At 45.9% G+C, this 25619-nt stretch overlaps 6 protein-coding genes across 10 annotated transcripts; 3 read left to right on the plus strand and 3 right to left on the minus strand.

Moving 5' to 3' along the window:
* Window positions 1-2132: 2132 nt before the first annotated feature.
* On the minus strand, window positions 2133-3030 carry LOC128279012 (venom allergen 5-like). Its single transcript, XM_053017733.1, has 3 exons — window positions 3012-3030; window positions 2420-2933; window positions 2133-2352 (listed from the first exon to the last, which is right to left on the minus strand). Exons 1-3 carry the CDS (start codon window positions 3028-3030, stop codon window positions 2133-2135), a joined length of 753 nt encoding a protein of 250 aa, XP_052873693.1.
* Window positions 3031-8570: 5540 nt separating this feature from the next.
* Window positions 8571-9847, minus strand: LOC128267463 (farnesol dehydrogenase-like). The gene is made up of 2 exons (XM_053004300.1): window positions 9252-9847; window positions 8571-9180 (listed from the first exon to the last, which is right to left on the minus strand). The coding sequence occupies exons 1-2, from the start codon at window positions 9816-9818 to the stop codon at window positions 9007-9009; spliced, it is 741 nt and encodes a 246-aa protein (XP_052860260.1). The 5' UTR covers window positions 9819-9847; the 3' UTR covers window positions 8571-9006.
* A 918-nt stretch (window positions 9848-10765) lies between these two features.
* Window positions 10766-11589, plus strand: LOC128279013 (farnesol dehydrogenase-like). Its single transcript, XM_053017734.1, has 2 exons — window positions 10766-11332; window positions 11422-11589. The coding sequence occupies exons 1-2, from the start codon at window positions 10766-10768 to the stop codon at window positions 11587-11589; spliced, it is 735 nt and encodes a 244-aa protein (XP_052873694.1).
* Window positions 11590-12286: 697 nt separating this feature from the next.
* On the plus strand, window positions 12287-13449 carry LOC128267464 (farnesol dehydrogenase-like). The gene is made up of 2 exons (XM_053004301.1): window positions 12287-12865; window positions 13244-13449. Exons 1-2 carry the CDS (start codon window positions 12299-12301, stop codon window positions 13415-13417), a joined length of 741 nt encoding a protein of 246 aa, XP_052860261.1. The 5' UTR covers window positions 12287-12298; the 3' UTR covers window positions 13418-13449.
* Window positions 13450-13967: 518 nt separating this feature from the next.
* LOC128267462 (farnesol dehydrogenase-like) lies at window positions 13968-14991 on the plus strand. Its single transcript, XM_053004299.1, has 2 exons — window positions 13968-14619; window positions 14683-14991. The coding sequence occupies exons 1-2, from the start codon at window positions 14053-14055 to the stop codon at window positions 14854-14856; spliced, it is 741 nt and encodes a 246-aa protein (XP_052860259.1). The 5' UTR covers window positions 13968-14052; the 3' UTR covers window positions 14857-14991.
* A 1092-nt stretch (window positions 14992-16083) lies between these two features.
* On the minus strand, window positions 16084-24785 carry LOC128267461 (phospholipid scramblase 1). 5 transcript variants are annotated; one of them, XM_053004294.1, is made up of 7 exons: window positions 24647-24785; window positions 22785-23010; window positions 20991-21017; window positions 20741-20894; window positions 17440-17930; window positions 17211-17369; window positions 16084-17136 (listed from the first exon to the last, which is right to left on the minus strand). In XM_053004294.1, the coding sequence occupies exons 2-7, from the start codon at window positions 22983-22985 to the stop codon at window positions 17077-17079; spliced, it is 1092 nt and encodes a 363-aa protein (XP_052860254.1). In that variant the 5' UTR covers window positions 22986-23010; window positions 24647-24785; the 3' UTR covers window positions 16084-17076. The 5 variants fall into 5 exon arrangements, with proteins under 5 accessions (XP_052860254.1, XP_052860255.1, XP_052860256.1 ...); XM_053004295.1 differs by lacking the exon at window positions 20991-21017; XM_053004296.1 differs by lacking the exons at window positions 20991-21017; window positions 22785-23010; window positions 24647-24785 and adding an exon at window positions 21808-22017.
* Window positions 24786-25619: the final 834 nt, after the last annotated feature.

Raw genomic sequence — 25619 nt, forward strand, 5'->3', positions numbered from 1 at the left:
CCAAACGAGAAGGAATTCGAAACAGAAACGAAGCAATTGCAAAGTAAACAAACGTGGCGATTATGGACGGTAATGCCGCTATATATAAGAGAAGGACCGACAGAGACAGCGACCGGTGAAGGAGCCGATCGTTCCGTGCGATTATCAGCGTGAAGTGAGCGCGCCTCTCAACGAAGCGCACCGAAATCAGCGATCAGCGACGATCGAACTATCAGTTTTCGGTCAGTGCATCCTTTCGTGGTGAATAATATTTACAATTCCTGCCGCTCGCTGTCAGCGACCGACCAGTGGCCTGCAATTAGCGGCGGACCCATGTAAGCGATACTGTAATTGTGGTCACCTATTAAATCATCCAAATCACCGTCGAAACCATTGCTTATCAGTTTCAGTGCCGTAGTAAAGGTGAGGCCCCGCGACGGAGCACAGAAAGCCCCCCGGGGAAGTTCACAAAAAACAGTGAAACAGACACACACCCCGCTATTGCCCGGCCTGCTTCACGTGATTGGTTACCGACATACGAAAGGGATATTGCATCAGATTAGGTGGCATCGGTCCGACAGTCGCTTTACGGCATCATTCCAGGCCGGCTTTTGGCCGAGTAAACAAGACGCGATTAAAAACCAGACTTTACTTTATCTGACGTAACAACACTGCGTTTTAGGTGCAATTGCTGGTAATGAATGCACTCTAGAATGATAATCAAAATAGGTAATAATGTTATTAGCTGGCTTTGTTGCGAATGCAACTGGTAGCCAAGTAGATGGGAAAAAAGGTAGAAAAGCGATGTTAGGTTTCTTAATCTCCGCTTAGTTTCGGGAGTTTCTGGAGTTAAAAAACTCGTGTATTTCTCGCAATTTCTAACACTTGACTCCTTCTGTCCCGCTTGACTCGCTCGCTTGCCCCTCTTGGCTCGACCTTTTTATCTCCTGGTCCGAATAACACTCCCTCACGGGTCTCGCAAGCGCCCCGAACGTGGCGCATATGGCGCTCAGTCGGAGCGCTCGGTCGGGAGCTCATCGATCGGTCGGTCGATCGGGAGCCGCTGGGTTGCATTTGCAACAGGCTTGTTAGTTTTCTGGTGCTGCCATTATGAACGTTTGGTCAGCATAAGTTAATAATCTATTCCCTTTCGCAGAGTGTTAGGAGTTATTAAGATTTTATTATTTCATCTGATCGTTGGCAGCTCGTGCGCTTTCGATTTCAAATCGAGCGCTCCAATCGAACGGAATGTTTCAGTATGAAATATTTCATACCGAAGAGTACACTTCGCAATGCGGAAAACGATCGCTTATGAATTGTTTTTTCTATAAGTGTTTATTTTAGGAAAATATGTGGACTTCAATATACTACCCTTCCGCAGCCCTGCTGTTTTGCGTCCTCTGATGATTTACTTTTGGGGAACATTCAGAAGTCGAGGAACGGGTGTTCCGTAATTGTAATCTGACTGGCGATCAAGCGACGGAGGACCAAGGAGTTCTCTTTCCACACCTCGGATCTGTTTTGTCTCACTGTTTCTTTATTAAATCCCACATGCTCAATAATTACCATGAGGCTTTTGAACGATAGTTGTATTGAATTATTTTGGCCTCTTTTCGAATATTCAAGTTTTGCATTTTCACAGGCCGCCCGAGGCACTTGTCATCTTCAACGTCTTCGCTCCGTTCCTTAAATTGTTTCTAGCACTCAAACACTGTAACACGAAGTACGGGTGAGGCAATCATCCCCGTACATCCTCTGCAAAGTTTCATAACTTCCGTCGCAGGTTTTATCAAAAATCGATCAAGTTTATCAAGCATCAATTGTCGATTCAAAAACATTGACCTCAACTCTTGTACCCTTTCTTTTTTCTGTATTATTCTCTCTAACATGAAAAAAATTCTTCAAAAATGACGTAAAAGAAAAGAGTAAACTAGGGTTGTAACTTTAAAATGAAACTCTAATGGTTTTCGTAGAAACGGAACTGAATATACTTATACACAATATAAGCGTTGGAACGTTATCTTACTTCAACCAGATTAATAAACTACCAGAATAAACTTAGGTGTCCTCCATTACGTAAATACTCCATCGAAGGATTTACATGCTCCATTGGGGCACTAGTGTAACGAAGTGTCAGGTAATCGGTAGCCCAGCTACGTTCGGCACAGTCCCGGATAGGTCGGATTCATCCCGGCATGGCACAGGGACCCCGGTGAGCCGGCAGTGTAGACTTTCTGCCCAACAATATTGGTGAACGAGTAGTTACAAACGAAGTAGACCGTCCGCGATATGCCTTCGACCCAGTTCTGCATGGCACATCCGATCTTCCAGGTGCGATCGCTGACAATCTGCGTGAAGTGACCTATTTTCTTGCTAGAACGAGACAAGACAAGTTTATTATTTGCTCCAATGCACGCCATCTGTCCCACAAAAAACTTACGTCTGTGACCGGGGAAAAGCTTCGATGTAGGCTGATTTGGCGTACTTGTACTCGTTCCACCAGCCGGTCACAAACCGACTGATCAGCTCGTCGACCGTGTAACTCTGACCGTAGTACCTGATCAGGGCAATGTTTTGGCCCGACGTAAGAAACTGCGCCGTGTTCCGGCACCGGTCGTGCGCAAACAGGCACGACCGCGCATTATTGCCCGCCTGCGAGGCCAGCTCATCATCCCAGACCAGGGTGTACATTTGCGCGGCCGGTGCTAGGGGAAGCTGGTAACCGGATGCAACCCGCGACCGGTACAGGTTGTGCAGATGAAGAATGTGCCCTCGGACGGCACCGTCCAGCGGGACGACGCTGGCCGACTTTCCGTAGCAATGATGGCCACCGGCTAGGGGCGGAGGATTGCAGCCTACGTTGGGGCCTCCGTGCGGACACAGGTTGGCCGAGCAGTAGTAGTTGGAACCGTAACCGCCGACCACGTTCACAAGGACGGCTAGGAGAAGCGTTGCTGTTGAACGATGCGAAAAGGTAGCTTTTAGGGTAAACAAGTTGTGGACCTTGATCCTGAGCTTCGCCGGCCACTTACCGTTGCCGAAACGGTTCATGTTGTAACGCGACTTCTGGTCGGGGCTGCCGTTCGCTTTCTCAACACCTGATTGATTTACCGGCGCTGATTCGGCGTAGTATCCTGCGGAAGTGAGCTACGTTTTACTGTGAGGATTATGGTAATGTTATAGATTGTGGGTTCAAAACAGACATGATGGATGATTCGGCCACCCGGGCCGCTGAACAGAAGCACATCACTCTGTTGGTTCTATCTTTCAGCAGAAGGTCTCATCTATTTTTGTACCGCTATTGAAGCTTGTAGCTCTAAAGGTTTTTTATTCCAGTATCATTCCTTCAATTTGAGCAAACAGTGGGCAACAAACAGATTTTTGCTAATAGTTGATTGGTTTAAGATTTTAAAACAAATAAGAAATTATTAACGGTGGATGTCTGCACATACACTTTAAATTGCGTGGCGATTCTCAGTATCGTAACAGTTAATGTAGGAATTTAAAAGTTTTCGTTATGTAAAGTTCGCTTAAGTTTTTAAACGTAACCTGTTAAACTCAATTATTCATAGGGCAGTAAGTAACACTGGATTAATATGAAAACCACTAAGAACTTCCGAGTTATAGAAACGTACATGATCATATGCAACGCTCACAAAACACGCGCAAAAAATTGTGAAATATTACAACAGATTCGGTCTTCGCATTGAATAAAAATTTCGGCATCTTGCATTGTGGAAATCGCTTGCGTTACGTCATGAATTACGTTTTCAATCACTGATTCCACACTTAACGCAACTCCCCGATAGCACGGAAAAATCAAATTTTGACACAAACTGTTCGCGATCAACGAAATGGACGATTACATCGGGTCATAAACTTATCTAACGTCCTCCTGCTCCTCCACACAGCTGGCGCAAGTACAGTACATCAATGTACAGTTAATCCTATGCGAACAGGAACCGTTACGGTAGCGAGAAGAAGGTGGCTCAAATCCCGCCGACCATCCCTGATTGAGACATCCGAACCCGAAGCGGACCGAAACCCCAGGAAACCTACCGTCCACGAAGCACGCGACCAAGAATGACGCACAAACGGCACCAGCAGCAGAACGCGACTGAGAAGATGCCGTTCGCGCAGCCAAAAACAAAGGCTCCGCGGTGGCTTCCGCGATCAGGCGACAGGCGATCGATGGGGACGATCTCTAATCGACGATTAGCGGCCCGAACTTTGCCACCAAACTTTGCCCAAACGCACACCGGTTCTTTCGGCTTTTTCTTTCCCGCGTCGATTGGATTGATTTCGTTCCTTTCTTGGGCTTTTCTCCGAAGCCCCCGATCGGAAATCTCGACATTAGCAGTCGGGGCATTGGCATCACTTTAGCCTACTTTGGCAACTTGGGAAGCGACTGTACTGAAGCTTACCTTCTGAAACGCGAGCGCGCTGGTTGCCTGAACCCTTTCAAGGTCGCCCGTTTAGGGCTCTGTGCGGTGCGGGCGGGAAAGGCGTGAAGGGGTTGGGCGGTCGCGTTGGGACCTGTTTTTCGGACCCGCGAGCAGCGAAAGGCCCCTGGCCATCTACGCGACAGCCCAGCCTCAGGTGCGTGGTTTTGGGGAACTCTCTTTTTTTTTCGTTCGTTCGCCGTTGCTCCCAAAACAGGTTGCCCAGCTCCAATCCCCGTGGCAACCGAGGATCAGTTTCGTTTCGGTGTTGCGGGGATGACAGATTTTCGCATCTGATAATTTCTTTGACTGGTTGGCCAAAAAATGATGACAGTGCGTTCGCCGCCCGATCGCCGGGTGATAAATTGTTAAAATCGTGCGATTTATTAGCGGCTCGATTTGGCTCGTTGCCGCAGGGCGCAGGAAGTGGCGCTGCAGGCACACAGGGGGGGGGGCTTACTTTATCACACTCGGCCGGCGAGGCTCTTCTCCGTGTCTTTCCGGTCAATGGCCGCCGGTGTCGGTGGGCTTCCGGTCCCTTGCCCTCGGGCCGCTCGGTCGACCTTCTTCGGATGGAAGATTGGGGCAAAAAACTGGAAGGCACCGACTGAAGAGGCCCGATTTGTGCGCCATTAAAAGACGGCGTTGAGAGTGACTCGGCCAGTTTGATTTCATTCACGCACCGAATCACGCCAATCGGTTGGCCCCACTCGAGGCCATCACGTCGCCGTGATTGGCGGTTCCGAGATCGGTCGCGATCGCCTCACGATCAATCATCGGATCATCGGATCTCGCCCGAAGGCGCCGTTTATCGGGTTTGTCACTTTGAGGAGGTTGTTTTATCTCACAGATCATTAGGAATCTTGATGTCCACCAGGTGGCTATGTTTTATGCGGTATGCTGCTGCTTTTAGGCAGTCTGCGCTGGACCTCCTTTTTGTGTTGTATAAAAGAAAAAAAAAATAAATAAATTAAAAAAAAAATATATATATATATATATAAATAACAAAATATAAAAAAAATTAATAAATAAATAAATAAATAAATAAATAAATAAATAAATAAATAAATAATTAAACCAGTAAACTAATGATGTTAATGATACAACGTATATATGAATTACTCTTCTTATTAAACTACTCGCGTGAATTACTAATGATTTAACACTAGGTATACCACACCAGTCATTTTGACTGGTCGGGCAGTTTGAATGGTAAATTTCCACTACATGTAATTTTTTTTTCCCCAAATGATGTTATGACTTTTAACACTAGATATACCACCGTTTTCAATATACCTATTTATACCAGACCAGTCAAAATGACTGGTCATGTGAAAAATTGCTTTTTATTACTTCAAGTGTTAAAAAAAGTCTATAAAACAATTAAAACAAGTTTAGTCATGTTAATTGTAAACGATAAATGGATTTGTATACATTTGATATAACAGAAAACATTTAATTTTTATCACTTTGTTGGATACCATTTCTACATAAGAACGTTGCCTGCTACGTTGCCGAACTACATAAGAATGCCTTCAATTTTGCTAGCGTAATTTTCCACTTTTTCCCCAAAACTCTAGAGGCTTCTAACTCTGTACAAATTCGTATATATTCGAAAATAATTGCACACATCAATGGTCTGGAGTGCCCAATCTACGATTCGGGGATCAATAGATCACATTCTGAGCAACAATTGCCCTTTTCGGCCTAAATTTGTTCAAAGAATAAGGGACCAGTCATTTTGACTGGTATGGTATAAATCTAAAAAAAAAAAATTTTTTTTACCAACATATATAAAAAAAAGTTTATTTGTGAAATGTATTCTATGCTTAGAGCTATTAAGACGTTGATTGGAATTTTAAAAACTCTCGCAGATTTTAGATTTGAAGCAATCGCGATATTCGTGGAACACGTCTACATTTAGGCGCCGAGAAAATAATGAAATAATGTACCATAAAATAAAAATTGGGTTGGGGAAATAGTAATCCATTATTTTTGGGTAAATTTCAAAACTTTATTTAAATGCATTACAACTTCCCAACCAAGCTCCTGGACTTTCTGACGAATCACTAAAGACGTGTGTGACATTTCGTTGTTCTGATGGAACACAACATCTCTTCTGTTGGCCGACTTTGGCCGTTTCTGGTTAATCGCTAGCTTCGAACGGTGAAGTTATTGGCAGTAGAGATCTGAATTTAGTGTTTAGAATTTACTGTACGATCGATATCGATTACTTAATACGAGATATCGATCACAAAGGCTTTCTACCGAGACAATAATGGATTACTTTTTCCCCAACCCAATATTTACCACACATAAAACTTATCCTGCATTTTTTCTTGTCTCACGTAACGATGATTTTCACATTCGGTTTTTTATTTTTTTTTTAATGTATAAATTCACTATGCGTCACTATGACAGTTGTGAATTTCCTTGTTCATCGGTAGCACCGCTGTCGATCGTGATCGATTAACATATTGAGTTAACATTTTTGAAAACAACCATCAAACGTTTTAGTGTTCTTAATTATAGAACTTTTTACTTTTAATTCACGTTCAGTTAATAAAAATATGTAAAAATTCCAGAAGTGCAGTAGGCACTACCTCTAAGTGCTGATGCTGCTGCTTGAAAAACATACGCCAGCTCTGTGCGATACGTACAATAAAAAACAGAGGCCTGACGTCGAAATCCATCGGGAAATTCATGCCAAAGTTCGTCGCATCGGTGAACACATACTTTGCCAGGACTCTCCACTGCTTGGTCACCTTGCCCACCCTCGTGACATCGGTGGGTAAATACCTGGAACGGTTCGGTGGACAACTTATTGAAGAACCTTCTTCATTGGATCGCCATTCGGTTACTTACTATGAACTGTACCTCAGAACACTGACAGAAGGGGGCCTTGATGAAGAGAGCCGTCCCGAATTGCGAACAGTAAGGTGTCCACTCCTGTTCCACCGTTCCAAACACAGCAACTTGTGAAAGTGGAGCACCTCGTTCTGGAAGTTATCCAGGATCTTGATTTCGAATGTACGGGCCGATCCAAAGCACAGTCGGTTGGGCCACCCGCCGGTTTCCTCGATCGCCCAGTACACCTTCTGGTCGAGTGTGTTCTTGGTCGTGGCCTCCTTGAAAACAGTGAAGGCCTTCAGCAGCTCCACCTTCTGGTGCACCAGCAGCTGGTCAACCGCATTCAGGTATTCCAAACAAATAGGACATGTGGGAACGCCCTGCGGTATGGGCATCCATCCACCTGTGGAAAACGCGAAGAAATTACCCGATCAGACCCCAGCGTAACAGCGTCCATCGAACGTTTCTTCTGCAGCCTACAACCTTCGCTCCTCGTCCGTGAACAGCTGCTCAAACCGGTAACGTTCAGCATCACGCTGCCCTTGCGCTTGAGATCGTTTCCTCTGTCGAACACCGCGCCAATAGTTGGTCAGTTTTTTCTCCACCACACGCCACACAATGACTGCTGCACGTCGAACGGCATAGCCTGTTTGCTTCGTACCGGCACTTCGAACACGTTCTCGCCCATCTGAAGTGTCGTCGCTCACCACCAGCCTATCCATCGAAGTGCAGCTGACGAAACAATCCTGCGGACGATATGTCCCGCGAGCCATCTTGGTGCAGTGGCAGTGATCAACTAATTCAACCGCCTGCCATACACGTTAAAGAGCCCACAGATCTGACTGAATATTATCGAAACGCTGCTTCTGGCACTGGAACAAAGCACGCCCCAAACGCGCATCTTATCTGGGGCAGGAATACACCCTCTGAAGTGTTGTCCAGAATCGACAATAGATGAGGCACAGACACGTAGGGCGTTATCAAACGGGCGTAACTGAAGTAATTCGCAAATCGTTGCGCTATAGCCACACAGGGCTGATCATGCTGATATCAGGCGCGAACTGATATCGTTTGATACGGTGATACCTCTCTCGACCTAAGACACGTCTTTACTAAAGAGTACTCACTGATTTACTGCTGATCGAGGCACAGAAGGCTGTGTTGTGATGGCACGATTCTGTGGTAGGTGTTTTAGAACCGACAATGGCCTCAGTTTATTTGGCAAACAACCAATGCAATCGAAACCGAAATCTCCAACTGATTTGAAAGATTTTAATGAATTCAAAAGTAACGCCGTGAAATGTTTCCGCTATAGAAATATTTCCTGTAAAACCTCTCACATTGATATATTTCACGGTGCGCTCGGAAGCAATGTGTTTCGAAGCACGTGCTTCTATTGTCCACTTGGAGTCTCACAGTTAGTTGGCACACTTATCAGCCGGAGCGATTGCTAATGTCCTCCGTCCCGTGTGTGTACTACAAAGTGAATCAGCAGATTTATTGGTCACGAACAGCATGATGAGATGGCGTTTTGCACGGAATGAGTAGGATTCTCCGGTTCTCCGCAAACATTGCTGCTGCCACGTGACGCTTGTACCGATACCGATAGGTAAATAGACTATTCTTCTAACCTTTTTATTGTCTTCTCAAATTATTTATGACTATTTGCCCAACAAGGAACAAGATCTGATGACGATCTCGATGACGATCTGAAAATTTATTTTTGACCTTACAGCTACACCGTTTCCCCAACCGGTTTGATGATTATCTCGTGCACCTGAACGTGCGGAGGTGTGCCGACCGCGTACAGAATCGCATTCGCAACGTCTTCCGCCTCCAGCATGGGCGTCCCGGCGAACTGGTCGCCTTCTGGTAGCATCTCCGTCCGCACGATGCCCGGGCTGATGCTCTATGGAAATGCCAAATCAACACCCGTAATCAGCTAGAGTTTTTTTTTTCCAGTATATCCGCCAAACCTACCGTCACTTTCACGCGGGTGTTTTCGTTACGGAAATCGTTCCGCAACGTTTCCGTTATGGCCGTCACGGCGTACTTGGAGGCCATGTACATATTGAGATTCGGAAACGGCACGTACTTATGACCCAGGATGCTGTTCAGATTGACGATGTGCCCATCGACGGAACGGGAGCGCATCATGTTGAACGCCTCACGAGTGCACAAAACTAAACCCAACACGTTCGTGTCCAGCACGGCCCGCAAATCCTCTGTATTTCCGGGGCTAACCAGTGTCACTTCCTGTCGCGAAACTCCCGCATTGTTGATCAGTACGTCGACGCCACCGAATTGCCGTTGTACCGAGGCGAAAGCTTCTAAGATCGAGGCCTCGTTCGTTACGTCACACTTGAGGGCGTGTATCCTGGTGGCCACAGCCGCCGGTAGCTCCTTTCGCATTGCCTCGACTCGTTCGGCACGGCGTGCCAGACCGACGGTGATCATACCGGCCCCGGCCAGAGCCTTCACAACGGCCGCCCCAATACCCGAGCTGGCACCCGTTACGACCGCAACCTTTCCGATCCAACGTTCCATTTCCGTTCCGGAACTGTCACTGCACACCTTTCGACATCAACTAGCGCCGTCCAACAGCGAATGGGCGCGTATTTATGTGAAAAATCTGAGATTCTATCGCTTACATCACCCGTTGAGGTGCATCGCGATTGCCGATCCACTCATTGCTCAGGTTGCTGTTTGTTTTTTGTTGTCCCTTCTCGCTACTCTAAGCGTAGGCAATAAGTTGATTACATGAGCCCTGGCCCCAGTGTTTTCATTTCCGCACCTTTCTCACTCAGCCGTGGACTGTTTGCCTGTCATCATAAAACATCGTTGACTGATCTTTTGCTGATTCCTCGGCTGGAGTCACAGTGACATGCAAAGTTCTCATGAGAACGCTCTGTCATTTGTAAAATCACATAAAATAAGATGTAGTGCAGTTAAGTGATCGACATATGACCACGATGGTTTATCTGCTCTGCTCAATTCAAGTTATATGGATTATTTTACAACCATTAAATTGACCAAAACGTAAAGGTTGATACTATCTGCTTGTAGTTTGTAAAAATCCTAGAACACATGATCATAGAAAAACGTCATAAACTGGTCACAATGATTCACAATACCGTGCAAAGTTACTGGCATTCCGTGTGAGCCTTCTTGGCTACTTCTTGACCAATGTGCTAATTGGTAATCGACTGATTGTGATATGAAAAATGAATAACTTCGAGGGTCCCTGAAGAGCGTGCCAACCTCTTACGCTCCGTTAACCCAACAAATGATCAGTCGATTCCGAATTGGTAACTACCGAATAAAACACTATCGATCGGTCACACGAATCCGATTAGTTAAACCGATTCAAGGCGTTTCGGTCTTCACGTAGGGGTCCTTATAAAGTGGTGCAGCATTTTCATGCTGCAGTTGCAATCGAACCGTTTCTCGAGTCAGCAGGGCGCCCATCTGTGAAATCCGCTCACCGTTCAAACATGAACCGTTGGATAGGTAAGGTGGCTGTTGTGACCGGTGCCAGTTCGGGAATCGGTGCTGCTACGGCGAAAGCGCTCGCTAATGCGGGCATGATCACCGTCGGTTTGGCTCGGCGTGTCGATAGAATCGATGAACTGAAGGCTGGGCTTCCGGTTGAGGCCGCTAGCCGATTGCACAGTTTATGGTGTGACGTCACCAAGGAGAACGACATTTTGGAAGCCTTTTCACACATCGAGCAACGCTTTGGCGGAGTGGACGTGCTGATCAACAGTGCAGGCGTTGCTCGGAGCTCCACCGGATTGCTCGACTCTAACAACACACAAACGCTGCGCGATGTGGTCGACACCAATCTGATGGGGCTGATGATGTGCAGTCGCGAGGCGTTCCAATCAATGAAGAAACGATCGGTCGATGGACACATCGTTCACATCAACAGTGTCCTCGGGCATAAGGTGTTCCCAATGCAGGGACTCAATGCCTACGCGGCCACCAAATTCGGTGTGACGGCTCTGGCCGAAACGATGCGCAACGAGCTACGGTCGGTGGGAAACAAAACCAAAGTCACGGTAAGAAGATCCGGTCCTGTTCCGAGGTGTGTTCCGCTGTACAAACGAAAACAACAACTCAATCAAACACAAAATTCTTCCATTCGCAGTGTGTTAGTCCTGGTTTTGTGCGAACGAAAATTCTTCCCAAAGGAATGGACCTCTCGTCGGTCCTCGAGCCAGAAGATGTTGCCGAGGCCATCCTCTACGTCGTCGGGACGCCGCCGAAAGTGCAGATCGAGGACATTACGTTTCAATCGGTTACCGCACCGTTGTAGGAGAGTTAGTCAGCGTTGTACACAAAGTTAGAATCGATCGGTGGTTCGAAGGATGCGTCTCAAATGCGAGCAGCGAACGAACTTATAAACAGACCTTTATAACCTTAATTACTTTTTCTAAACACTCAATAAATGAACATTTCAGCACGTCTTCGTTCGCTCAGGCTAATTTACTGCAATAAAAAAATGATCTGATATCACCAAGTGACTGACCAAGCTAAGCAATATTTTACGAGGCTTCTTGACAATATAACTTAGTGGAGAGTTTTCACATGTGTCTTTTGATTTGAAGCACTCTTTTTCATGATCAGATTTTGTCGTTTTTGAGAAAACGGTTGATATTTAATTAATTGTGCGGAAACAATGATTATGACAACTTCGAGCCGAGGTCATGATGATGTTCAAGGAACAGCGAGGGCCTTACCATCCTAAATCCCAAATTTATTACGGTCCTTATTAAAGTTCCTATCAGTAAGATTGCAGCAATGACCCAAACAGTGGCCAAGAGCAGTGGCCAAACTTTTCCGAAACCTTCACTTTGATTAGACCGTGTGTAACACGATGACACCTTCAAACTTCCTTAGGCTTGTGTTTGTGATATTAAGGTAGATAAGATAAGGCAACTCGTACTGTGGGCCGTTCAATTTGTCAAACCAATCGCAACAATCAGTCGTTCGGTGTCACTGTGCTAAACTGCAGCAGCTTCAGAATGGATCGCTGGGTTGGAAAAGTAGCCGTGGTGACTGGTGCAAGCTCGGGAATCGGTGCAGCTACGGTGAAAGCGTTCGCTAATGCGGGCATGATCACCGTCGGTTTGGCTCGGCGTGTCGAACGAATCGATGAGTTAAAGGCTGAACTTTCGGCTGAAGCCGCCGGCCGGTTGCACAGTGTGCGGTGTGACGTCACCAAGGAGAAAGACATTCTGGCGGCGTTCCTGCACGTCGAGCAACACTTTGGCGGTGTGGACGTACTGGTCAACAATGCGGGCGTTGCTCGCACTGCCGTTGGAGTGCTCGATGCAAATAATACGCAAGCATTGCGCGATGTGGTCGACACAAATCTGATGGGGTTGATGCTCTGCAGTCGCGAGGCGTTCCAATCGATGAAGAAACGATCGGTTGATGGACACATCGTGCACATCAACAGCATCCTCGGACATAAGCTGCTGCCGATGGGAGGACTCAACGCTTATCCGGCCTCCAAATTTGGTGTGACGGCCCTGACCGAAACGATGCGCAACGAGCTGCGGTTGGCGGGAACCAAAATCAAAGTCACGGTAAGGGTTCCGCGTGTCAAATATTATCACAAAAAGTGACGCGTGGATGGTGCGCGGCCCAATCGGTTTCCGCGGGGTGAGCACTATCGGGAATGCCGGCCGGTGCGTGACCAAGCAGACTTTTTTCCGCTCGAACATCGAACAATCGGGCCAAATACGGTTATCTGTCAGGGCATCTATCATTCCCGGTGTAACACGTGCCAAGGGCTTTGAATTGGGGATATTTAAACACGATGAAATGTGAACCTATACGAACCCCGCATGACCTTAACTTAGCAAGGATAAAAACGGGTTGGGGACTATTCTAGCTATTTGTTGTGAAGAGAAACGAATGAAAGGAATCACACTGAATAATTATGATTATTATCACTTTCACAGAGCGTCAGCCCGGGACTGGTGCGTACGGAGATCATTCCCAACAGTATGGACATCAAGAGCACGGCCATCCTCGAACCGGAAGACATTGCAAGCGCTGTCCTATATGCCGTCGGCACACCACCAAGAGTGCAGATTCACGAGATTATGGTCAAACCGGTTGGTGAAATGATGTAGATAAATGACCATCATCGTGCTCAACAATGAACTACTTACAGGAAATGTTAATAAACAAAATTGGTCAATAAATCAATATCACTGCCACTAATGGTAGGTTTTGGCAATGATAATGTTCTTTTTTTAATATTCGCAAACCTTATCAGAAGAAAAAATGTTTCAAAATCAGGTTTATTTTTGAAAAAATGAAATCCACCCACAGAAGAAAGCAACTTTGAATAACGATTCTTATGATCCATTAAAACAAACCCTTAGGGGCCAACACATTTAAGATACAAGTAACGCAGTGGAGGCGCATGGTACATTCCATGTTGATACCGATCCCGGCCTCTAGATGACACCAGAATCACCTCGAGAAGAGGGTTGTTATGCAATTTACTATCAGATTCGCTTAATCATCGCACAAGAGTGTGTGTGTGTATGTTGTTCGTGGCTCTGATAACGATTCGTATAACACGTTAGCACTTCGTTAGTGCAAACCTGTGTTAGTTTTGCGCTGATTGTTCTGATTAGATATAGAAGTCGAAATGCGGCTGGAAGTCGGAGAGGTTGACGAATCATTCCGGCAACCAGCAGTCGTTAGGTGGCAATACTAGGCTTCAGAACTCATTGTGAATTGCATTGCGCATCAGAAAATGGATCGTTGGGTAGGTAAAGTGGCCATTGTGACTGGCGCTAGCTCCGGTATCGGCGCCGCTACCGTTAAGGCGTTGGCTAGCGCAGGCATGATCACGGTCGGTTTGGCACGACGAGTCGGACGCGTTGAGGAACTAAAGGGTGAACTCCCGACCGATGCCGCTGGCCGGTTGCACGCAGTGGCCTGCGACATTACAAAGGAAGAGGACATACTGAGCGCCTTCAAGCTCGTCGAAGAACGTTTCGGAGGTGTGGATGTGTTGATTAACAACGCAGGAGTTGCCCGACAAGGAGTGGAATTGTTTACGCCGAATAATACGCAAGCACTGCGCGATGTGGTTGACACCAATCTGATGGGGCTGATGCTGTGCAGTCGCGAGGCATTCCAATCGATGAAGAAACGATCGGTCGATGGACACATCGTGCACATCAACAGCATCCTCGGGCACAAAGTGCTCGCGATGGGAGGAGTCAACGTCTATCCGGCCACCAAGTTTGGCGTAACGGCCCTCACCGAAACGATGCGCAACGAGCTACGGCTGGCGGGAACCAAAATTAAAGTCACGGTAATCCTTTCAAATCGATATAGATAAGCTACAAAATTTAATTCGGATTTCATACATTCGCAGAGCATTAGCCCCGGTTTGGTGCGTACGGAAATTATTCCCGATTCAATGAAAACGGCCGACTATCCTATCCTAGAGGCGGAAGATATAGCCGATGGAGTACTGTACGTTCTCGGCACTCCGCCGAGGGTGCAAGTCCATGAGCTGACCATCAAGCCAGTTGGGGAAAACATGTAGTATTCGTCGTCCCTCGATTTACCGATTTGTTTGAAGCATGTTTTGATGCATGCCATTTCAAAGTAAACAATTTTGAAACTTCAATAAACAAACGGTGGCGCATGTTTACAATATTTTAAGTACGCTTCATCACTTAATTTTTTCCGTTTTTTGTGTTTACAGTTTTGTCGGTTAGCACTTGAGATACTGGGACAGCAGCGAGAGCAGGGCAACACGCACGGTTTTGTCTCAGGCTAGATTCCTATCAGTGTAAAGAAAACATACCTTTGCTCCAAATTCAAAGTCAATTCATTCTAATTCCAAGGCCAATCCGTCATTTTCCCAACCCTACTTTCAGCTGGCCAACCAATAAATCATCTTCGAGCGACTCAAACATATCGATTTTAGTTTCAAATTTAGATTATATGATGTTCCATGCAATCAATTTAACACGAACACTTGTTTGGAATTGCTTCGTAACACCCAAAGATAAATTCCTTTCCTAAATTATTTAAAAAAGATTAAAAATTGCACCTTACGGCACTGTAGTCCCTCTGATGCGTTAGGTCTCCGGACTGGGACCGGTTCCGGTAAAATTCGTAAAAAGAAACATCGCACCATGCAACATTGGGCCAGCCCTGGTCTTGACCTTGACACATACCACTACTAGCGTCACGATCGGTGTATTGATCGGTGCCCCTTGAAATGGGTTTATACATTTCTGGATGGTGGCCCAACGATTCATAAACTCTTTTTTATTTTAAACCCAATTCTAGCGAACAATGCAACGAACTTCGCGGCTTGGTCGTCAAGTTCTTTTTCCTTTTTGCTCGAAGAGCGCATGCGAAAACCTGTATTGGCCGTGCCATAAAGGGTATTCGAAACACAAATCGAAACCCGATATCGTAACGTTCTTCGGGATTCTTTGCTATACATTTTGTTCTGCTTGGATCTTCTTGTATGTGTTGAGTAATGCCAGTTTTTTCGTTCATTCTCAACCCGCGGACCAAAAACCAGATTGATGACATTGTCCCACATACACTGTGCTGGCTTTTAGGACCCAATTTGGGTGGAAAGACGGTACGGAGGCTTATGCTGTATTTGTGAAGCAACATTACAGTCTGACGATTGCAACCGACCCAGACCGAAGCCAGAATTGACGCCCCATTATTTGTGATATTCCGATTTACGGAGCATTTATTTAAATGAATTCAAAGTCGACTATTCTCTCAGTTTTGTAGTAGCGAATGCATAATAGGTCTTTATTTTTCATAGTTTTCTTTCGTCGTTTACTTATGACCCAGCGCTGCGTACTGGTAAATTTAGACAAACAAAGCTTCCGCTGCATCTGACTTAGGTCATGTGGACCTTTAATGCAGGTTACGCAATACATCCGCGGCATTTTCAAAAAATGGCACGTCACGAAATCACCATCAGATAGAAACACTGTTTTCAATTCAAGGTTATTGAATGTTTGCATACCTCGAGGCCCGTTGTGGCAATTTTTAAACATTTCAATCGAATGACAAACTGTAAAGTCCTTAAGGCTACTGTTGTTTATAGTAAACAACTACAAGAGGTAAACAGTATCAGGCAGCGAGTTTTAGCAGATGTATACATATATTATCTTATTAAGCCACAACAGTACGAAGAACAGTACAAACACGGTACAGACCTTAAACTACGGATGGCACCAATAACCGGTGTATCCACAGCTCGTCTAGTGTGAGCAGCCATCTTCTTCCGAAGATTTGCTTTGCTCTCTGCGCACAGTATAATAACCTATCAAAAACATTCATGAACGTACTTGGGCTAGGTACGCGCCCTACCACCAACGGGATAAATAGTTTATCGAATAAGGTTCAACTCTTAAGGGGTCCACAATCCGCGGTTGCGCAGAGCAGAATGGATAACATGCCGTTTGGTTTGATTGTAAAGAGAAAAAATGTGCGCTTGTCGTGCATGTGCTGGTTGCTGTTGTGTAAGTTTCTTCTTCTACCACTTTTGTAGAATATTTATGGCCATGTGATCCTGTTGCGTTACGTTCGTTGCGCGTTACTTTCACCGGGAGGGAACGTTTACAGCAGGCACTGGAGTTTCAGGTTTTCGGAAGCGAATCGTATGAACGGTAATCGGTAAAGGTAATAATATGGAAGGCAAAATACCGTAAGCACAAGAGTTCCAACTCCGACAAAATAAAACTTAAGGATCTCTGAACAAAACACGCTGAAATATCGCGATTTAAAACATTCCCGGACGGTCCTGTTCTTTGTTGCCGCTCTTTTCGAAGAACATATAGTCCTGTGGAAGGAAACGGTGGGCATTAGGCATGGTCCCAAATGACACCCGAACGGGCCCCACTCGCCGGTACTTACAATGAGAAACAGCGCACCTAGCAGTGTGGCCTTTACCCTAACGTCCAGATCCATCGGGAAGTTAATACCGAAATGATCCGCATCGGTAAACAATTCCCTGCCAAGTCCGGACCACTGCTTGCTGATTTTGCCTACCTGTGTCCCGTTGGTAGACAGGACCTGCATGCGAAAAACAAAAACAGTTAGTAGTTGCTCGGCTTCGATCGTATCGGCGCTCGCCATCACTAACCTCAAACTCAACGTCACCACAAATGCTGAACGTACAGAACGGACCGGAGATCTTCAGCACCGTTTCACCGTTCTGATCCTTGATGCTAAACTGGGGCGTCAGGATCGACCAGTCTTGCTCGACGTAACCGATCACGTTGCCGGGCGGAGCTGTAACTTCCATCGTCTGCAGACAGCACGGGAACCAGCAGGAGCTGCAGCGCAGCGGACGGTTAAAGTGCAGTACCTCGTTCTGGTACGTGTCGAGGATCTTTATGTCGAAGGCACGGGCCGCGCCGCAGCACATTCGGTTGCAGCACCCGGTGTCTTCTACGGCCCAGTACACCTTCTGGCCGAGCGTGTTCTTGATCGTGTACTTGTTGGCCGTCTCGAAGCCAGTGAAGGCCTCCAGCAGCTCCACCTTCTGGTGCACCAGCAACTGGTCAATGGCAGTAAGGTATTCCAAGCCGGGCGGACAGTTCGGTATCCCTTGAGGAATAGGCATCCAGCCACCTGAACGGGGTAACGGGGTAAAGGGTAAAAAAATCTTTAATAAACACATTCGTCGATGGTTTTCGAACGTTCATCGGTATCAGTGACCCAGTTTTGAAGCCGTTTCATCACGCTGACTCAACAAAACCCTGAAACCGGATCGGTCGGGTGTCAGAAACTACTGAGTGACCACCCAAGAGCCAAAGGTTAAGGAAATGTTTGCGATAACCCCTCGATCATCCGGTTGAAATGATGTTCCCAGCAACTACAAAAAGGCGTAAAGTCACGAAAACATGTGAAGGCCAATGGAATGGAAATGTAACTTCCTGTAATAATTGTTTCAGAATGATCGAGGCCGAAAACGTACAATAGAGCAAGCGGTTTACGATCTTCCATTTCGACCACAAGGTAAAGAAGGGACGTAAACACCTTTGGCGAATCCACCCTCAAATAGCGTCGTGCCAGGAGATAAGATAAAACCCCATTTCCATGGCATCATTTAAATCTTCTCTCGTCAAACGATGTCCACTAGGGTCTTGCGTCTGTTCGCCACAAACCTGCGCTCTTCGTCCGTCACCAGATGCTCGTAGCCTTTCGCTTTGGCCGTCTTCCGGACACCCGGTATGAAGCGCAGCATCCGGCGAATCGATGCCCGGCTCCGGCGGACGTGTAGCTGGCGGCCCAGTTCGAACACTTTTTCCTCCAGGTACCGGAGCACAAACCGGGCTCGCTGTTCACACTTTGACTGTTCTTGGTTTGCTTCTCGATCGGACGGTTCCATCCCGGTGGGAGGCACCATGCTCACATTGGCCAAACTTCCGGCCACACTCCGCAACGATCCACCGAATGCCTCGGGAGGGCCCATCACAGGCAACGTTTGGGATAGCATCACGTTAAGGTCTGTTCACTCGAAGAAAGATGACACCCGCGATCTTCCGGCACTCGGAGACGAATGAAATCGTTCCATCGAGCGGGAGTACCTCTTGTCAGTCCGCTCTGTGCGTACACACACGCACGCGGCCGGCGGACACACAATTGGATTTAATTTAACCTTATCATTGGTTCCTGTTAAGCCGCAATCTTCACCGCATGCACAGTTGGCCCTACGGCACGATCTACGCACCCCACGGAGCAATGGCAGTGGCCCTTCGGGTTCACATATTTCTTGCTGTAATCTTGCCCTGGAGGGCGAGTCCTATGTACGTACGGGGTCAGTTGGCAAGATCATCTGTCTGTCTACACGAATTGAGCGACAATTTAAATGCCACCGGAGTATGATCGTTTATCTTAATTCTTATTTTCTATGCTTTTTGATCTTTAACAACCTTGAAGAATGCAGACTTTCAATCACCGAAAGTCTTCAAATATTCCACTCTAAAGTCAGGCAAATTATTTGTGTTTGGCGATTAGTCACGAAGTTCGCCCATCAGAAGAAATATTTTATTACTCGGACAGTGTCTAGGCGATAACATACCGAGGCCGATACAGGCTGCCCACGCCGAGCGGGGTCACTATCATAATTTAAACAAAGGCGGTCTCCGGACAATTCTGAATAAAGCAAACCTCGTCTTATGGTCTGAGGCAAGATGGTAGGTCTCACCAGAACCGCGTCAGGCTCTAATCAGTCTTTCGGTTCCAACCGACCGAACAGGTTCAGTCCCGGTGCATAATGCTGCCGGGCGGACATACTGGTGGACAGTTGTCCACTTACTGAAGATGCTCGAAGGTTAATGCACCCAATGGGCCCCAGTGGGTTCAGATCGATCACCGGTTCAGCGGAGGGCTTATCGATGAGGACGGTCGTTGTTTACGAACGAAGAACTTTGAACGCTGACCGGCGTGCGTGCATGCACAACCGGTCGATAACCGTGACGCGGCCAGTCTATTGCAACGCTGCTTAGCCTTCTACTCGGATCCCTCCGATAGGAAGCCTTCGAAAGCTTATCTATCACCGCATTGAACAGATGACTGGCATTGCCTTCGAAAATCAAGGAAAAACGTCTCCTACTTTCAAATAACATGGGATTATGTTATTGGGATTCCCTAGGAATGAACAAATAACATAACACGAATCAATCTTTATACTATATTCATAAAATATCTATATCAATATCATTCATAAAAAGTTCTTAACTGACATCCGCATCATGGCTGTAGGATCTTCATGATCTTTAACAAAGAACCTTCAGAAATTAGAGAATCCTTTGGGATTGAGCACAATATTTTAAAATTCTTAGGATAATAAACAAAACTTATCAGCTTGTTCGAATTGTTAAACCAAAAAACTAAATACTGTTAATACACGATCATCTCTTTCCCAATAATTTGCTGCTTTACGAGGACCACTTGCCCTATTTTCAAAAAATGTGTTCCCATCAGTTCACAGCAACGTTTAATCAATTTAATTTGTTTACCCACTCGTTTTATTTATGCACCCCGTACGACACCGAGGGATCAGACAATGACAGCAAAATAGTCTATTCGCTCACCAATTCGACGTTACAATTATCAGCGTAATAACTTCCCGGTCGGAAGCGTTGTAATCTCCATCAGTGACCCCGTGTGTCATTTACATGCACAAATAAATTATCAATCACCAAACCCTTCCACACTGTGGAGCTAGGCCCTCAAAAACGTGTTTAAAAATGCAAACACAAACACTACTGTTATGCTTTCCAATGCAGCGCCATGGAACCATTTGGCTTATCAGGGGCACCATTTGGCGAACCGCGTGGAGCTTCGCGGTAACGTTACGAAATATATGCCCTTCTGAATGAACGTTGATAACGGGGCTGTATTTTTATTCTGGGGCTCGCTACACTAGGACCTACCTGGTGGCATCGGTTGGCCCATCACGGGGGGCGATTGTCCCGGGACTCCCGGTTGGACGACTACCGGTGCATAACCACCACCGTATGCTTGCCCCGGAGCATACATTTGCGGTGCCGGTGCGTATCCTGGTGCTACCGGAGGATACGGCGATCCCTGGAAAGTAGCGTAGTGTTTTTTTCGAAATTAATTTCCATACGAAGGAATCGTGCGATGCGGAAAAGGGTGAAGAAGAAACACATTAAACATTACCCAATAACCAGTGGACAGCTGTTGATACTAGAGATGCAATCGATGTGCAAATGACGATTCGAAAAACAATATTAAAAAGAGAGCGACAGAAGCGACGAACAGAAAGATACAACACCACCATAAAACAAATAAAGAGAAAATGATACATTACAATTAATTCAGCAAGAAAAAGCAATAGAAAACATAGGGAAACTGCAACCACAAACAAAACTTGGTTAATAAAGACTGCACGAAATATAAGCGAAACAGTTTTAACTATTTCGTCACAGTACAAACATGTAGCACATGTAACGCAATGTCATCGTTATCAAAATGACCACATCGATGTTATCGAATTGACCACACTAGATTAGAGTTGTAGATTGATTGCAACAATCCTTTCGAGAGGGTTTAAATCGTCTTGAAAATCGACGGGCCGTTTTTAGTTATTTAAAGCATCATTCCAAATGAAAACGCAACTGCGAAACATTTTACTCCAAAGCATTTTACTCCACATTTGTACATTTTACTCCAAAGCAAACCCCCAATTAAGGGGTAAATCAACACAAAGACAAGACTTAAATACTTAAATACAATTACCACTCGACAATTAGCAGTACCACAATTTTTTATAAATCCTTTTCTAGTCCAATTTCTTTGAATATTCCACGTATGATGTATGATTTAAGGTTATATCGACTGAACCACAAGCGGAATTTTAACCCGTCGAATTCTGTATCCTTTTGCGTTGTTCTTCGCATGCAAAGTGACGATGATATGGGTGAACTGCAGTGTAATGAATCGAACAGCCAACACGCGATCGTTTCTCGCCCCAAACCTGAGTCTTCTGTTGCTCCATCCAACGAGTGTCACCACGCACACACCAATCACACCAGTGGGCACGGCGGATACAGAATTTCACACGCGAACCGTTTCAAGAGCGTATAAAATTGAATGCCGAACCGTTCGAAGCGTCGGAGCTCGGCTAACTGAAGTGCCGGCGATCGGGAACACTTCCAGGACCGGCCACGAATGACCGAATGTGTTTATCTTTTGCCGGAAAGACTCGGCGTTGCGAAACAGGTCTTTGGGCACTTCAAGCTGCACGCGGAAGGGAACCATTCATTCAGGCAAAAAAAAACGATGGCGCCAACACAACGCGGCACAAGCATGATTCATGACTGATAGGACCGTTGCACGTGTTTCGGAGAACATACAGAGAAATTTTATTTTGTGGATTATGAGATACGTAAATTGAACGGTCATTTAAACGAGAATCATTGTTGAAGAGTAAAAAACACCGCATCGCCTCTGGGAATCGCGGAATTTGAATTCGGCGAACAATACAGAAAACATCAGCCCGATAGGTGGATTGAGCGAAGATACTTCATAATGCGTCAGCGGACAACGAATACATTCATTTCACCAGCTTCATCCGTTCCTGCGCGATAAGCAGATTCCGTTACGATGGTCCCCTTCGGTTGGATACAATGTTTACAAAATGTCTGCGGCAAACAAGACGGGCCATTTGGAAAGAAAACAGAACTGGAGTCATCCTTATGGGCACGTGGAGTATACATTTCAGTTTGGCCTATTTATGTTTGGGGCATGCACGATCTTAACATGTGCTAAGTTGACATTTATAACGTGCACCGAGTTCTAGCTTCAACTTTCTTTTACTAATTTAGAACGCAAGCATCACACAGCCACATCGTTCGTGCGTAATTATCAAGCATTAAAGTAAAGCAATTAGGCAATTTATTAGGTTATTTCTTCAACTTTATGCTTCAAAACTGGTATCAGACCATAACTTACCGTTCCCGGCTGTGGATACGGGGCTTGATAGGGCCCGGCATTCGGCGGATACCCCATGTTGGGGTCAGCAGGCGGATATCCACCCGGGTAGGGTGGAGCGCCATAGGGTGGTTGCTGTGTGTTGTCTTTTGAGTCACCATAGCCATAGCTCGGTGCGTACGGGGCATATGGTCCTCCTGGCTGCTGCTGGTTTGGATTCATTTCGAGTAATTCAGCTTCACGAGCTCTGGGGAAGATTTCGAGAAAACGGTTTCCTTAGTTTACAGCTGATACCAACCGGGCCAGTGATCGTGAGACTGAGGCGCGCTGTGCCAAGGATAACGCAAACAATAAACCACGATAAGTCTCTCTTCCCATTTGCCTCAGTGGAAACTCTAGATGAAGGTTACAATATTATCATTGGAAAACCCCAAAAAATTCTTCGGAACTGTTGATGCAGTGCTGATAAGATATCTACAAGCAATCGGCATTATCGTCTGTTCTGTGTTTGCAATTGCAGTCACTGCACATTTCGATACGCTCCAGCGACGATAAGAGATTTAGCGAGCTAATCTCGGGTCGTATGTTCTTAATCCTAATACAAAAGCCATGTAATAGAAATTTCCCATACGTCTTTTACTTTGTTAGACGCAGTTCTTCTCAGCGTATGTTTGAATTCGCGCAGCACGCCAAAAGTGCTGAGAACAGCGGTGAACAGAGCAAGAGAGACAGAAAACGAACGAGGGAAACAATGCAGTTTCCAAACATAATTTGGTTGAACCGCATCCAGTTGGGTCCGTCACGGCTTGCGTCACTTCACGGCCATATACTTCTCCACAACCAACTATACAAACAGCCGATGGCGATAGAAACTGGAAGCGCCAGACACACGCACAGCGCCAAATTGGTACCATTTGGTGTGCCGGGTTTTCTTTTTCTGCCGGCCGTAGTTTTCGAGCCGTCGTGGGACGCCGCCATTAAAGTAACTTCGAAGCGGTGACCTTCGGGTGCTTAGAGCGCACGCCAACGACAAAACTCGGTCAGAGTAAGCGGTGGAGTAGAAAACTATTTACTATTTATTTAACCCGCTATTTAGAAAACTGTAAATTAATTTTTTGGGAATACGAATGCAAACATACAGTCCTTTTTTGTAGTATAAATCCAAGTAACGGGCTTTTTTTTGAAGAGCGCCAATGAAAGGGAAAGTGATTGGATGTGGATCTCGTTATGCTGCCCAATCTTCCATAGCAACTTCGCACACTGGTTTTCGAGCAACGGAATGTGAAACGATTATTAATCACCGAATCTTTATTCGCATTCGCATCCGCATCACGCGGCGGTGTATGACGCATTAATTTTTTACGAACACCAACGATGATGTATCTTTTTGCTATTTGCACAATTAAGCCATTCAGTGAAAAAGCTTTAAAAAATCTCAATTAAATGCTCTCGAATCGGGCTCATGGTTTGCTCTGCCTATTTCATGCACGGGACAAACACAAGGTTGAGGAAAACCTGCATTCTTTTAAATTTCCTACTGGGGAAGAGAGAGTTTCCTATCGTTCAGTATTTTTAGCAACGCAATGTAAACGTTGCGCCCTTTTTTTTTGCTCCGGCATCCGGTGTAGCAGTGGGCCACTTTCTGGGTCGCCTAACTTTCGCCAGCCACTCTGGTCCAGAAGTGGAATCGACCGGGTTACAGGTGACACCGGGAATAACAAAACAAAAGCACCGCACCATCGCAGCACCTTTTGGAAGGCCGTAAACAATTGTTTCAAGGTCTACAAGTGGGTGAAATTGACAATGAGCTGCGGCTGGTACTTTGGACACAGCACAACCTCATTATCGATGGATAATCAGCCAGCGGTAGGTAGTTTTCTTACCCGGTAAGGTGAAATTTTAACAACGCCGGCCCGGCACCACTATCACTATATGCACTCTAGAGATTCTTTGAGCCGATTATAGCCCGATGAATCACGAGCAACGTAATCAAACACCGACGACGATTTCGACGCCGTGCTGTTGAAAATCGACAAACATTGGGAGCTCACCGCCCGGAACTCCTCTAGCAAAATACAGAGCGACAGAGTTATGCGGGCTGCAACGTATAGCACTTCTTAGCACCGAGCATCAGCATCCAACATTGCTCGAAGCGCTTTCGGTGGGCAAATGCATAGAAAAGTCAACCTGTACGCGCGCTGCTGCAGCCTGAATCAAAGTTGTGTCAAAAATATCATTGGCGAAATGAGTGACTTGCATGCAAAAGTGGTAAGGTTTTCGTTGCCACATTTAATTTAAACAAAAGATACCAAGTATTTAAGCAGATTTAACTGTTACCTGTAGTTTGTTTGCTTACCTAATTGCCTGCCTTTCGGATTCGGATTTTCTTAATGCTCAAACCAAACGATAAACCTGCACCCATCGGATGGGTAAATATTGGCAAATTTTTATTTCAAAAGTAGACGCACATCGAAGCGCCCACAAGCGAGTTTTGTTTATAGCGGAACTTATTTTCTTCACACACTTTCTTCAAACGCCAGCGCACTTCAATGGTACACACGGTACACGGGGGAACTTATAAAGCATAGAAAAACAAAGTCAAAACACGGAGACGGCAAATGACCGATTTGGTGCTTCGCCGGATCCTTTCCGAAACGAGTCGTCGCCATGGTTTCGAGAAGGGCAATCCGTGCAGTGGTATAGAGAGACACGACACACTACTTACGAGCTAATCAAACTTACGAGATAACCAAAAATATAGTGATATTTCGGTAGCAGTATGCACTTAAATGATAGTTTATGAGTGTTTGATGTAAAATAGTTTAGACTAAACCTAAAAAAGTGGCATCACCGGTA

The sequence above is a fragment of the Anopheles cruzii genome, chromosome 2 (genome assembly GCF_943734635.1).
Source record: "Anopheles cruzii chromosome 2, idAnoCruzAS_RS32_06, whole genome shotgun sequence".
Classification (NCBI taxonomy): domain Eukaryota; kingdom Metazoa; phylum Arthropoda; class Insecta; order Diptera; family Culicidae; genus Anopheles; species Anopheles cruzii.